Source organism: Thermobia domestica, chromosome 2, assembly GCF_964235325.1.
Source record: "Thermobia domestica chromosome 2, izTheDome1.hap1.1, whole genome shotgun sequence".
Classification (NCBI taxonomy): Eukaryota; Metazoa; Arthropoda; class Insecta; order Zygentoma; family Lepismatidae; genus Thermobia; species Thermobia domestica.
The window spans coordinates 272,147,876-272,162,871 of record NC_137455.1 but is presented as its reverse complement, the minus strand read 5'-3'; the positions used below and the strand labels follow the sequence as shown (position 1 = coordinate 272,162,871).

General features: G+C 32.0%; 1 protein-coding gene across 1 annotated transcript in view; it reads left to right on the top strand.

Annotated features, from left to right (window-relative positions):
- Positions 1 to 14,996, top strand: part of LOC145679813 (glycine receptor subunit alpha-2-like) — a 640,671-nt gene that overhangs the window by 588,089 nt on the left and 37,586 nt on the right. The window contains exon 7 of the mRNA XM_081750341.1: positions 3,358 to 3,426. Within this exon, the coding sequence (XP_081606467.1) occupies positions 3,358 to 3,426 (69 nt within the window). The remainder of the gene's footprint in view (positions 1 to 3,357; positions 3,427 to 14,996) is intronic.

Here is a 14,996-nt window from a genome sequence, read left to right as displayed (position 1 = left end):
GGTTTAAACTTTTTTGGCGGCATTCGTGGATAATCATGGCTCTACTATGTATATGTATATATATATATATATATATATATATATATATATATATATATATATATATATATATATATATATATATATATATATATATATATAGAGAGAGAGAGAGAGAGAGAGAGAGAGAGAGAGAGAGAGAGAGGAGAGAGAGAGAGAGAGAGAGAGAGAGATATGATATTCTAAAAATGGGATCCACGAATCACAGAGTCTACAGGTCAAACTAAAGCAAAAATGCTACAAGATGAAATACCCTCCGAGGTCTCGTTCAGCCGCTATGGAGAACCAAAAATTTTACTGTGTTGCAACATTAACTTTGAAACATTAGTAGTTACTCTACGAATCCATCAAGCACTTAGATCAATTGTCGCCAAATGGCAGTTACAATTGACAGGCGCAGAGTAAATGGAAATTATATGAGATATTACATGATAGTCATATTGAAGGTATCTGGGTTATACCGAATATAATGATTGGCTGATCATCTGTTTAAGCGTTCTTCATTGGTTAATTCTTCTCGATTGCAGAATAGATTGTCATTGCTCGTACAACTTTCCTTTAGTATGATAGATGTTGATACTAACACCATCTGTTAGGATCGGTAGCATTATATCATGATCCAAGAAAAGTCACAACTAGAGTAATTTGTGTGTGTGTGTGTGTGTGTGTGTGTGTGTGTGTGTGTGTGTGTGTGTGTGTGTGTGTGTGTGTGTGTGTGTGTGTGTCTGTGTCTGTGTTTTACACAGCTTACGCATCGGATTCATACAAAACAAAGTCTCTTGTTACTAACTTGTTCAACGTCGAAACAATAAAATACATTTGTAAATATTTGTAGTAGTGAAATAATTGACATGTTAAGTGTAACTGTAGAAATTGAGAAAACATTATTTTTTTATCATTTTTACATTAGCATTGCAAAGACAGTACTTTCCGTAAAACATGACCAAAAAATGCCAATCATCAGGATTATTTTGATACAGAAGCGCCCGTTTCTATAAAGCAGGAGGGGTCCTTTGATTAATTGTTCAAGACCGGGATCTTGGGGTACGGATACTCAGACCAATACTTCAGGAGGCTTATAGGATAGCCTATCACGGATAATTCTAGAAATTAGTCCTACTGAAAACGCAATATTACATATTTTTGGATGAATAATTTTTTCGTGTTCTTTCTTTTTTCTCACAGTTGAAAAAGTGTTGGGCATTTATCAATTGAAATCAATTGCGATTAATCAATCAATTGAAAGTAATTCCTTCAAAAATTAATTGCAATTGATTTAAATTGCAATTAATTTGTCCTTTTCAATTACCATCAATTAGGTTACATTTAATCACACAATTCCCAATTAAATTTAAATCAATTGTTAATTATTAATCGATTTCCAAGGAACTAAAACTTGTTAATTACAAAGATGTAATTGGAACGTTTAATTGTTAATTGCAATGGAGCAATTGAAACTTATAATTGAATCGGTGAGTAGAAAAAGAAGAACATTCCAGAAATGAAGGATAACATTCCATCATAACAATTTCTCTATAACTTAAATATCCAATCCTATTACGTTTTTGGAATTTTGGAAAATTAAAAGTCTTAACATACGCTCCAAATCTCCCATACATATATTTTTACGCAAGTAATGGTATTTCCATTAAGCGGTTTTACTTTTCGTTTTTCAAAAGTAACATACTGGGGAATGTTCTCCTTTTTCTGCTCACTGATTCAATTGTTAATTGCAATTGAAGCACTCTCATGCTGATGAGGCTGAAATTAGAGAAAAGAAATTAGAAATTAGAGCTAAACATCTCTACATTCATTTTTATTTATTTAGAAAAGGCCGATTTGTCCCCCTCAAAACAGTAATTTCAAAATTGCTGGAACATGGGTTCCCTTATTTCTAATGAGGAGATATACCGAGTTTCATTTTTCTAACGTAAAGAGCTCGTGGGGTACTGTAGTTCCGGCATTCTACTTCACTTAAGATGATCTGTTTTAGAAAACTAATATAATAAAAACCTAAGTTTGGCCAAGATTGACTCATGTACCAAAAATCATCAAAATCGATCTAGCGGGGTAGGATGCTTTATATATCAAATATATAATATTTGAAAACAGCTGTACGATGAAATATATATACAACTGCAGTGTCGGCCGTTAATCAATGAAAGTCAACTGCAAGTAATCAATCAATTGAAAGTAATTGTTGTGGATATTAATTGCAATTGAATATATTATAAATTACTTTCAATTACAATTGAATGACTGAATTTAATTGCAATTACTTTCCACATCAATTACTTTCAATTGATTGATTAATTGCAGTTGATTCTGATTGATGAATTGCCACCTGCAATTAACAATTGAGGCTTTGGATGGCAAAATGGCATAACTCAGTTTTGAGACATTGTAAGATGTTGAGACTTTTATTAGAATCGGTATAGAAAAATCGGACAAAATCGGTTCTTTGTGCCGCAATCTTTTGGCCTATGGCCTGGACTTTTAACTCTGAGATACGCAACTTCACCATCCAACAGGTTTATGGTTTCAAGTTCACTGAAATGACTTAATTTCATTTTTTTTTTTAATGATTTACGCCACTTTGCCATCCAACGTCTCAATTTACAATTGCTTATTTCAATTGTTAAATTTCAACTAACAATTAAACTTACAGATTAATTGTTAATTGTTATTTCAATTGAAATTTGACCAACCTGGTTGGAAATATGTATTCTTGGATGAAAATGTGGTAGCGTAACTAGGGATATTCTATGATTCTAACTCCCGACCTTCGTTCTCTCCACGCTATTCTCAACGTCCGCCGTTTGTGATATAAGAAGCGCGAAAAGTTATAGTGCAATTTGTCATTTAAAGGAATCACCAATCATCCCCATAGCCTGATATTCTCATAAAAGAGGTTAATGCTTGAATGCTGAGTCGCTGTATCCCTTTGAAAATTAATTGATCCAGCTTCAGGTTCTCAAAATTGATTGTGTGCCCAAAATTTCCGTTAATACTTAGGTGATAGTTTCTTCTACATACATAGATGAGATTTCTTGTTATTCACTTACAAATACAAAAAGTATTTTTTATATACTATTACTTAGATCAAATTCTAACTTATGTATTCTAATCCACGGATTGCGAATTCCAAATAAAATACACACCATTCACGAACTCGTTCAACAGGATTCCTACGTAAAAGATCCATTTATATCATCCTTGTAATTCCACAGTGAAACTCTCAAACGCTTGCCAAACTTTGTAAATCTAATTAGCAGGAACTGACAATGAAGTCGTGTAACTGTTTTTATGTCTTTACAGGAATACAAAGCGGTCTTCCACAAGTAAGCTATGTGAAAGCTATTGATGTATGGATGGGAACATGTACAGGTAAGTATCATACAGTATAACTATTATCAACTTTTTCATATTGATATGGTATCACTTACTGAAATATACTTAAATTATTATTCAACATTATTTCTGGAAATCTAAGTCTAGATTTTCACCTATATATTGCAAGGTTGTTTTCACTAATTTCCACACCGTTCCTACTATATAGTATGTACATTGATTATGCAATCAACCAGGGGATGTTGGTTGAGAAATCAATACCTATTACCAAATGTTCCCACAAAATTAATGTTATGTATTATTTCTTACTCTCCTCTATTATGTATTATTTCTTTCATCTTTCGTCTAATGGAAGTCTGTAATTAGAGTAACAGTAAATAATAAATTACTGTATATCTAAAGCTGCATTTAATAACATTATCGCATTTCCTACCAAATTGTAATGAGGTCACGGTGGCTTAATGGTAGAGCGCTTACCTCTGGTACATGGGGTCGCTGGTTTGATCCTCAACCAAGTAAGTTTGGTGGTAGACAACATCGTGTCCGTGAGTTTTCTCGGGGTACTCCCATTTCCTCCCTCTTTTTCATTACACCAATTCTTCCATCATCATTTATTTACCTTAACCTTCGTCTCCCTAAGCCTGTAAGGGCAAAATCGTGGGACGTTAAACTGAAATACTTCGTTTCATTTCTATCACATTTATCAAAGAACCCATCAAACTAAAATCTGAAATTTGTAAGTATTATATAAAGGTAATTGCAAATACTAGATAAAGATATTCATATATAGTCATATAATACTTTCAAAGTCAAATTACTAAAAATAATTATCCATACACACTACAATTCTTATACTAATTCATGAGGAGCTTGAAAATATTTTAATTTTTATTAGTATATTTATTATTACCGAAATATTTCAGATGTTTCATCACTGTTGCAAACCTACCTGGTACTAAGATTACACAAGAAAATGTAAAAGACCTTATTTTGGGGATAAATTTTCACTACAATACTTTTATACTATTATACAAGATTATTTAATTCTTATTTATTGAATATGTCTTTTTACATTTCACTTCTGCTACTGCGGACACACTAATATAGATCACGAATGTTCAAGCAATCGATCTCGATTATGCATTCTTCTTGCGCATGATATTCACTTAATTTGATATGAAATCCATTTTAAGAGCTCCCTCGTTGCTATATAGTTAGCGCAGACGCTACCAGTGAGAGAAACTCGGGTTCGATTTTAAGTGCAATCTCATGTGGTTCGAATTGCATATTAAGCTAGAGGTTAACGTCTCATATTACATTGATGTTGGAAGGGATGCGAAACTTCAAACCGACCAACAAACCAACTAAAGCCATTTGAAAATATTTCCGAATCAATTTACATTGCACCGGTTCCTATTTGTGTCTTTAAACTTTTGTTTATTTCGATTACTTCATGATACATATACGGATTATCAATTCGAGGCTAAGGAAGAAGAAAAGAATATATATTTTATTATAAATTTAGTTCTTCGCTTTTATAGTGTAAAAAGGGAAAGAAAGCACAATTGGGAAGCAAAACTGTATTGTTTGCTTGGCACACATTCATTTCTTATTATAATAAATGGGATTATCTTTTCGTCACTGGCGAATGAAGGGTGGCACCGTGCCGACTGATACATTTGAAACTTGAAAATTGCGTAGGTGTAATAACATTGGCTGGCAAGGTGGGAACCGAAAGAGGAAAGAACGTCACATTATATGGTCAGTCACAATGGAGCATTGGAGCACAGAACATCGTGTTATCTCAGTTGGTAGTTATTACGAAACTAACTATGTACCAGAAGTGCAACATTTTTTTACACGAAACTTTAATGTTGGTCCCTCCACGTTCTCAGGAGTTCGCACTGTTCTTGGAGCTCCATGTTTGACATCCAACACACTACCAGTCTCTTCAAACTTCTTCACCAAAGCCAATATGATATTCCGAGACGGAACCTTGCCATGTCTACCAACATTAAAGTTTCATCTAAAAAAAATCGTTGCACTTCTGGCACAGACCTAGTTTCGTAATAACTAAGAACTGAGGTAGCACGATGTTCTGTGCTCCAATGTTCCATTGCGACTGACCATATAACATGGCGTTCTTTCCTCTTTCGGTTCCTATATCCCCCAACCAATATGTTATTACGCCTGCGCAATATTCAAGTTTAAAATGTGTCAGTCGGCTAAGCGCCACCCTATATATCTTGAAGGGAAATATCCGGCAAAAATAATAATTACTTGGTTTTGACTGAAACCGGCTTGAATGATGAACTCATTCCTTTCCTTGTCCGTATTTGTAAACTGCATAACTTATTCATTCACCTTTTTCCTATTGAAACGTCCTGTTTTCTTGTTTCTTAGCGAATTGAAATCATTCAGAGGGTCAGGATAACATTTAATGAAGTACGAAAGTTAAATATATTATTTACTTCTTACATTATAATTTGAAAAACATTACAAACTTTGAATATCAACTCTTAAACTCGTTTCATAAAACCTATATGTTCTACCTGTAGTTTTACAAAGACATAAAATATGATGAAACAGGAATACTAGAATAATAGTAAAAATTGTTTACAAATGCTGATACTGTAACTCTGACTTCTCGCTATTTTGATATACCTAACTGTAGATTGTTATTAATTATATATATTTATTTTAAGAATAGATAGTTTCGTGAATTAGAACCCTGAACAAGGCAGTTTTATTGCGTATGTATCCTTAAAATACAAAGAAGAGATGCTGGATTATATAAAGCCAGATTGGGGGAAATGCTTTTTATTTTTTATTTATTTTTTTTTATTTTTTGCGATTTTCTTACACAAGTATCACCTTTTCTTTTTACTTAGTGGATTCTACAATTAGAAGAGTACTTTTACAACATTCACTACTTGTGATTGTTATATTCACCTGAGATTTGATTGGTTTACAAACTGCATTTCTTCGAATTTTTACCCAACATAACACATGTGTTGTCTCCCTAACCATTTTATCAAGTGCCTCAGAGTTGTTAATCTTGTCATATGTATTCTACAGGTTGACTAAATTCAAAGTGACAATCAAGAAAAAAAAGTATCATAAACCATGAAGACACAAAATCAATTTAGTTTTGGTATAAAATTTCGCTTACATTTCGTTTTTCGTTGGGAAACACAAATGTGAACTTATGCATCCTATTAGAATCTGATATAAATTTATTTTACAAAATTAAAGCTATTAATGGTAGTTTTCAGTATAATGTTAGTTTAATGGCAGGAAACTTTATTTGACGCAGAACTATTTTTTCTTACTGTTATATCGTGTTAATATGTTTGAAATAGGGAACTTGTAAAATAGAAAGCGTTTATTCCTCTCGAATTTTAACGAATGCTATGTACTTGTTCCTCATAGTCTCTTACATAAAATGTGTCTTTAGCTCCTAAAAGGTTACTAACTCAAGTCTTAGTTTATTCACAAATTGTAAACAATAATGCTATTTCACGAAATTTACTACCTTTTCAGAACAGTTATTGCTAACCAGTGACGACGACAGCTTTATTTTTGGGGGTGTAACCTGAGAGGTAGAGACATTTTTAGAGGCAACATTTTTTTTTTTTTTTTGTATATAGAAAAGGATAGTTTGGTGTAACTTGACTTACATTAAAATGCATCATGTCTGGGGAACAGTCGAGAGAGCACGCTTAGCCTCCACAGGGGCGCTCACCCCATGCCCCCTCCCCTGTCATCGCTATTGCTAATACTATTAAACATTTTACTGAAACATTTTTGCCGTTCAAGATTACTCTAATAGCCCTACAAACTATTCGTTAGAACTAAAAAAACAATTACGTCAATTGATTTGCCTTTCTTTCCTATCGACAGTTACGTAACTAAAGTGGGGGGCAAACGGGGATTGTGCCCCGGGCGCTGGATTGGGGAGGTGCAAAACTGGGCAAATAATTATTTTCACTATAAGGCAAGGAAATCAGTTTTAAAAAACTAAAGATCATTTAAAAAAATACCTCAGGAACTTAACAGAACAACAACGACTCACCAACCTTAGGGTCATATCCATAGAGCACAAGTCAGTTCCAAAGCTATTTTTTGAGGACATTGTAAAAACTTTTGCAGCCAAAAAAAAAGCCCTCAAAGCTAAATTTTAGTTCGAGCTTTTTCTGGTTTCATTTAACTTACATCGATTTGACAGATTTAGAAAATGTCTGAGTTTAATACTCGAGGCAACAGCTTGACTGTTTGTCACAATTTCAATTTATCATACTCATTCTTTTCAAAAGCAACAGACTATTGATTCATTCTACACATACATACATCCGGATATAATTCCAAAAACATTGAGATTTGCAGTTATGATGATAAGACTATAAGAATATGTCAAGCATGCCACTCTCAAATTATTTGGCAATCAAATACCAATTAGTTTGGTGTTTTATCTTGGACTAAAAATTGAATTATTTATTGCAATTTTGAAATCAAGATTCATCACTTGAAGGGAAAATGTAATAGGAAAATTACTGTGCAATGCCAATATCATGTGTAGTAGGGGGGCGTTTTGTTTTGGTTGGTCGGGAGGAGCGCTAAGGCGAGTTTTTGACCCGGACGACAACTAGCCTAGTTGCGTCCCTTCCTATCGAGTGACTGATTTTCTTTAATTCTTGAATTTTTTGGTTTCTTTCTTTAGAATTCAGCAATTAAATATCTTTTCGTTTATAAGAATAAAAGAAAAGATATTTAATTGGAAAAGATACGATTGAAGAACATATTGTTATTTCTTTATTAAAATTGAAATGTTCGAAAAACTCCAAACTTTCCTGTGTAAAAAAGCCATGGAAAAACTTCGTTCTTTCACAAAAAGAATAAACCGTTTTAGGCATCTACACATGTCCTTCGTACATCAAAATATTTTTTCCTAGCCTCATAATAGAAAAGAAAATTGAATTGTCCGTTTTAACTAAATATAAAAACAGATAATAACTACAACAATTATAAAATCATTCCATGTAGTGAAAATGGAGTTTAAATCACAGGAATAATATATGTAATGCTTTTACTACATATATATCTATATTATATTCATTATCATTAATATTAAAGTTTTAAATTAAATTGTCCCGAGAATTTCAATCCGTACTTCAGTAAAGATTTTGTTTATTAATAATAATGGTATTTTCATTAATAAACATCAAGATTCGTAAAAACAGATAAAACAAATTCGTTCCGTAACAAATTTATTTGTTTCAGTGAAATAATAGGTTAATATGTTTTATGCACATGGTTGAACTGTCAGTTGTCCGTTTTTAATTACATATATGCAAATTGCTCTTCATGTTTTGCGCTTGCAGCTGGAGGGAGTTTGGACCATTTTTGTAGCAGCAGTAATTAACATAATGAGATACTTCGGCTTGTCCACGATGAACAGGCTTGTAACATGCTAAATCTTTTGTGCAGAAGTGTTTGCTTGCAGCAAGTTTTTTCTGGTAAAAATGAATGGTAATGATAAATTTTAATTACTTCGACAAGATAATTACGAATAACATAATCACATTTGTGTTTGAAAAGATTAATTTGGAAGACTGATTCCACAACAAAAATACATTTTTCTTGCCTTTGCAATAGAGAGCTTCGGAAAAACAAAATGAAAACAGTCCGTCTAACAAAACAGTCCGTCTAACAAAACAGTCCGTCAATTTCTTCATTGCCGATAAGCTTCGTAATTTAATTATTAGATATATAGCAAACATGATTTTCGTAATGTTTTAAAGCAAAAGTTAGATTGATCCCAAAAACGACATATCTTTCTGGGTTTATTTCCGTCTCGTAAAGGATGGGAAATGACGCAATACGGCAGTGTGATTAAAATTCAAATTTGAATACTCTTATGTAAACTAAAAACTAAAATGTATTTAGATAAAATTTACCTACACTTGATTATTGTCTCCTGATAAACGTACTACAATAGAACAAAAGTAATAATAAAATCCAAATAATCATTAGGTTTGCCGTATTTAACTGTATAAACCATTTAAAATTCAATATTATGTGACTATTCATTAAAATGATACCTTTTAGTATGAAAATAATGACGATATACTTTTCGGTATCAGAGTATAAATTTTAACACTTTTCCAACATATCTTATTATTAATAAATTGATAGTTTTTATAATTCAAATATTATACTATTAGTTTGTGTAGAAAGATTTATGTTTTTCTTGATAAACACATATCTACTGTACTTGTATAATTATTATATTTTGACTTGTTCCATCTTTTTCAAAATTATTGCTGAAACTTTAGTTTCAAATAAAAACGTTAAATCCTACCTTATGAGTAAAGATGTTAATGAATTGTGGACAATTATCACTGCAAACCAATCACTCAAAATTAAGAAAAGAAATGGGGTACGTTTTCGTGCCTCGTTTTTTATATAAAACTTAACAGTTGAAATGTACCATGCGAATTACTTTATTATTTGGCAGTTCTACAGTAACATCAACTCAAAGCTTGATACTATTTAGATGTGTTTAAGTAGAAACTTCAATATTTGAATTTATCACATCCATCCTTCGACTAAAATAAAAATATAAACGATCAGTAAAATTAAAATCTCGAAATTAAAATTAACATTATCACACGGCACAATATCCCGTCGCAGCCTGATACAAAACAGAAAGATAAGTGGGGCAGTATATACAAAATATAATGTCTCTCCCTTAACAATATCATATCTCTAACATACGATTTAAGCTACATGTCTTCTGCAAAAGTTAAACTCAGGATAAATGAAAGTAGACAATTTTTATTCTTCAGTATGTCTTTTTAACATTAACTAGATAACAAAAAAGAAAGAGTTTTAAAGTGTGTATCTGAGTATGATGTAAGTAAATTCAGTTCCAGAATTATTACTACCTCTAAATGAAACGTATGTAAAAGCAAAATTACATACTATAATTACTTATCTCTGTACTGCTCCTTGGTATTATCAAGCTAACATTATCAGGGTTCTAGATTCTTCAATATACCAAGAGCACCCTCGTCAAATAACTCTCTTCTAATGTCATTAACGTTTTACGAGTTAACTATATGCCATAGCTTTCATACTTTTAAGAATCGGATGACGTCTTGTAACTCTAACTCATTAAATTATTAAACATAATTCTTTATTGATATTCATAATAAAAGATCATTTAGAATGCTTTTTATTACGAAAAGTAATGGTACTGAAAAGAAATATTATTTTCCAATTATAATCAATCTAGATAAGAGTAAATGAACTCGTATACGGCTATACGAAGAGGTTAAACAAGTATAATTCAAATAAATGGTTGTTTCTGAATATTGGGAAAGAAAGACATCTTCAAACTCCAAAATGAACACAAACTTTAAAAAACCGTGAAGAACCAAGCATTTCAACATATAAATTGTAATTATAATTGTTAAACCATAGAACTGGGAATGGTCTATATTAGCTATTTTGTTATTAATCATCAGAGGCAGCACATAAAGGCAATCACACTGATAAAAATTAAAGTTCTATCTAATGGAATAATGGTTATCTAATGTAGTAATTGTTATATAAAACAATGAATACATTAAGAAAATTTTCTATTTTTAGTTTCAAGTTAAAACACTTTAAGTTTTACTGATGTGACTTCTTTAACGAGCCACCTCTGAGCACCAAAAATAAAATCGAAATATCTTTGTAAGTTCATATTTTGTACGTTTCAGAACACAGGAAAAAATCTTACATAATTTTAACTAATTATTTAAAAGATCTTTGTCATTATTTACATTGGATAAAGATGGATACAGCTTTAATCGGTATCTTGCGTTTCTTTTCCATACTACCGAACAAAACCCTTTGTATAATTTTTATGTGCTCTGTAAGTCGAAATAATCTAAATCTAACTATAAGTTAAACAATCTTTGAAGGACTTGTAAGTTGCAACGATAATAATCAAAATATGATAAATATATCGTTCTATAGCCTTGGGAAATCTTTTAAATCCCAAACCTTTTAAATTAAAGAGCTACATTAAAATAATACACACTTCGTTCCTTTTCGTGATATCCTTCCATTTTATTTATATTCTGTTTTTTTATTTATGTTGTCTTGCCAACGGCATGCCACAAACCTTATTATTTTTAAACATTCGAAAATCTTATTTATTTATATATTCATATTATATATATTTTCTTCTTTTTCTTCTGAATATAAAAATCAGCAAGCCTAGTATTAATATACAATGTACCATTGTACCGTTGTATATTATGGCGCCTGAACGGAATTTTCCTTTTTATTCATTAACTTTTATAAAAAAAAGAAAAAGAATTCTGGACCGTTTACATACATATGAGAATTATCCGAGTTTTCGAATGCACCTCTTATATTTAAAAATTACAATTCATATAATTATACATACATATATCATATTTAATTCTATAATACTATTATTATCATCTTCATTATCATATTCATTTAAACTTTATCATCTTCATTCATTTATACATTTCAACGACGATGAGGGCACATTCGAAATAAAATTAATAAGTTATTTAAGTCCTTTCTCAGATCCATTAAATGCTTTTACAAGTTGTTTGATTCCTTTTCGGGGCCATTAGATGCTTTGTTACAATTTAATAATTATTTACTTGGGCATCATAAGGAAGGTTTTGAAAAAGATGTATGTGTTATTCACATAATTGTTCTTTGGACACAATATGATCGAATATAAGATATAATTAAACAAAACATAAATTAAGATAGCAATATCGATAATAATCAGGACATAGCATAATAATTAATGTCTTTTTAACATCATGACATGAATAATGAGATTGATGTTATATGTTGGCAATCATAAGAAAAACACATAAATAGTATGGAACACAAATATTAAGTAATATACATAACATTAAGACATTTGTAGACATAATTTGAGGAACTGCGATCATAAACATAAACTCAAGATTAAATAACATAAACCGACTCTCATATCCGTAAAATATTTGCATTTTTTTCTCAAAGCGAATTCAATCCATTTTACATCAACACAACCTAACCCAAATCACGATGAATCGTAACTTCGGTTAAGTTACACTGTACAGTATTCCACAATCCTGGGTGTTTTCTTGGCGATTATGCATGGTTACAACACTCGGATTCCTACGTGAGTATTACAGCCATCTGTATATCTTCTATCAAAGTAATTTCTACCATTTGAACTTCTATTTTGCATAAAAGAGCGACAGTTGTTCCTGTTAAAATTGCGATTGTTATTTCTATAATTCCCGTTTATGTTCCAACGGTTCGGTTGCGCCTGGTTACCAATAGCATTGTTTATTCTGCTATTAAAGGTATTCTCCGGTTGTACATTTAAGTTACGCACTGGGGTATATTGTACATGACCCCGACCAGAATTGCTTTGACTTTTATCCTGTCTTCTATTACTATTTTGTATTACGAATTGACTTTCGTAATTTTGGACAAGCATCATTAGATGACTGAAGTTGACACACTGTGCTGATATTAACATTTGCTGTAACCTAAAAGACAACAGAATACGTATTGAAGCAATTATTCTGGTTTCAGGATGATTAGGGTTAAGATATTTTAGCTCGTTATAGGTTGATATTACAAATTCAGTGATGTTTTTATGCACCTTAGGATTGAAAGGTCTCGTTCTTAGCAATGCGTCTCTATTTGCTACCAAAAAATCGTTTTCATAATTGGACACTAACGCATTTTTAAAGTCGGAATAAGTGCGAAGATTACTTCTAACGGCCTTGAACCAAGTTAGACATGGTGGCAATAATATGTGTGGCAGTAACTTTAGATATTGAGATTCGTGTACGCCCATTAGCTCCCACTCATCCTCGAATGTTTTGAGAAACGCCCTCGCTGTTATATCCTCCGGAATACCACTAAACTTAGTAAGTGATTTCACATCACTGAATCTTAACGATTTACCTGTGCTTGTTCTCAAATACCTATGATTACGCATATGATGGGATGACCGCCTCTTTCTTCTTTATTCTTCGGTATCATCCTCACTACAGCTCGAGGATTGGGGATGTTCAAGGATCGTTTTTTGGATTATGTGTAGATTCCCAACCGACGGATGTGGGGTGTACAGCATTCATATGCCCACCATCCTGCACTGTACCATCATAAATACATTTGTCTTTAAGGAAATTCACTTCCTCTTGTAACTGTTGGATTTGGTTTGTATGCATATTTACCGTAGTTCCTAGAATGTCTACAGAGTCCTGTACTTCGTTACATCTTTGAACTATCCTTTCCATATTTTCATCGTATCTTCCAAATTTTGCAGCAATTTGTTGATTAACTTGATTAAATTGCTCTTGCACCTGATCCCATTTGCCGTCATTACGTTCTTGTAGTTGCTCAAGTTTTTCCACAAAGCGTTGAGACTAGTCTTTAATTTGTTGAGATATCCCTTTCAAAATATCCAACACACTTTCCGGAACATTCCCTCTGGTCTGAGTTATTTGTGAATCCATTGTTTCATTATCCATAATGCTCACTTTCTTTCTAGGTATAATTTTCCCACTTCGTAAGAGGGTGAAATCTCTATGAAGCTCTATGGTGCTCGCTTTAGTTTACTTCAAACGATACACTTAATTTCTTCACTTTCCCGGGTTTCGGCACCATTTTATGCAACGATAATAATCAAAATATGATAAATATATCGTTGTATAGCCTTGGTTCCCAAACCTTTTAAATTAAATAAGAGCCACATTAAAATAATACACACGTCGTTCCTTTTCGTGATATCGTTCCATTTTATTTATATTCTGTTTTTTATTTATGTTGTCTTGCCAACTGCATGCCACAAACCTTATTATTTTTAAACATTCGAAAATTTTATTTATGTATATATTTATTTATTTTATTTATTTATTTATTTATTTATTTATATATTCACATTATATCTATTTTCTTCTTTTTCTTCTGAATATAAAAATCAGCAAGCCTAGTATTAATATACAATGTACCATTGTACCGTTGTAAAATGTTCAACTTAAAGCTTAATACTATAGTAATTACTTCTTGATAGGATATATAGATACAATGTATTTCGGTTAATCGTGGAATTCCTTCGCAATCACCATGTGTCCTCTGTCGTCCCAGATAAACAATATGCTTATGGCTGCTTGTTGTAGTTTACAACATATTTTTACTTCTTTCAAGTACCGCAAAAACAAAAGATAATGTTAAAATGTTATCACTAGAACTCCATAACATGCGTTTAATCATTATCAATAAATCGTTTTTTGTATATTGCATCTGAGTCTTCTGTGCGCGAGTAAGAAATCTTTGTAATACTCACAAGAAAAGTACTGGGGCTCGAACGGGTGAATACGCACAAAAAGGAAAGCATGTGTAATGTTAGCAGTCCGGAAGCAAACAGTGATGTCCGTTTTTCTGCAAGATGCTGTAAACGTCCGCAAGATTAGGGCAAAGTAGAGCACGTGCCATAATTACAGGACGTTAGCTCCCATAGCTCGCGCTTCATCAAACTTTGCTATGATGCCCTACTTGAT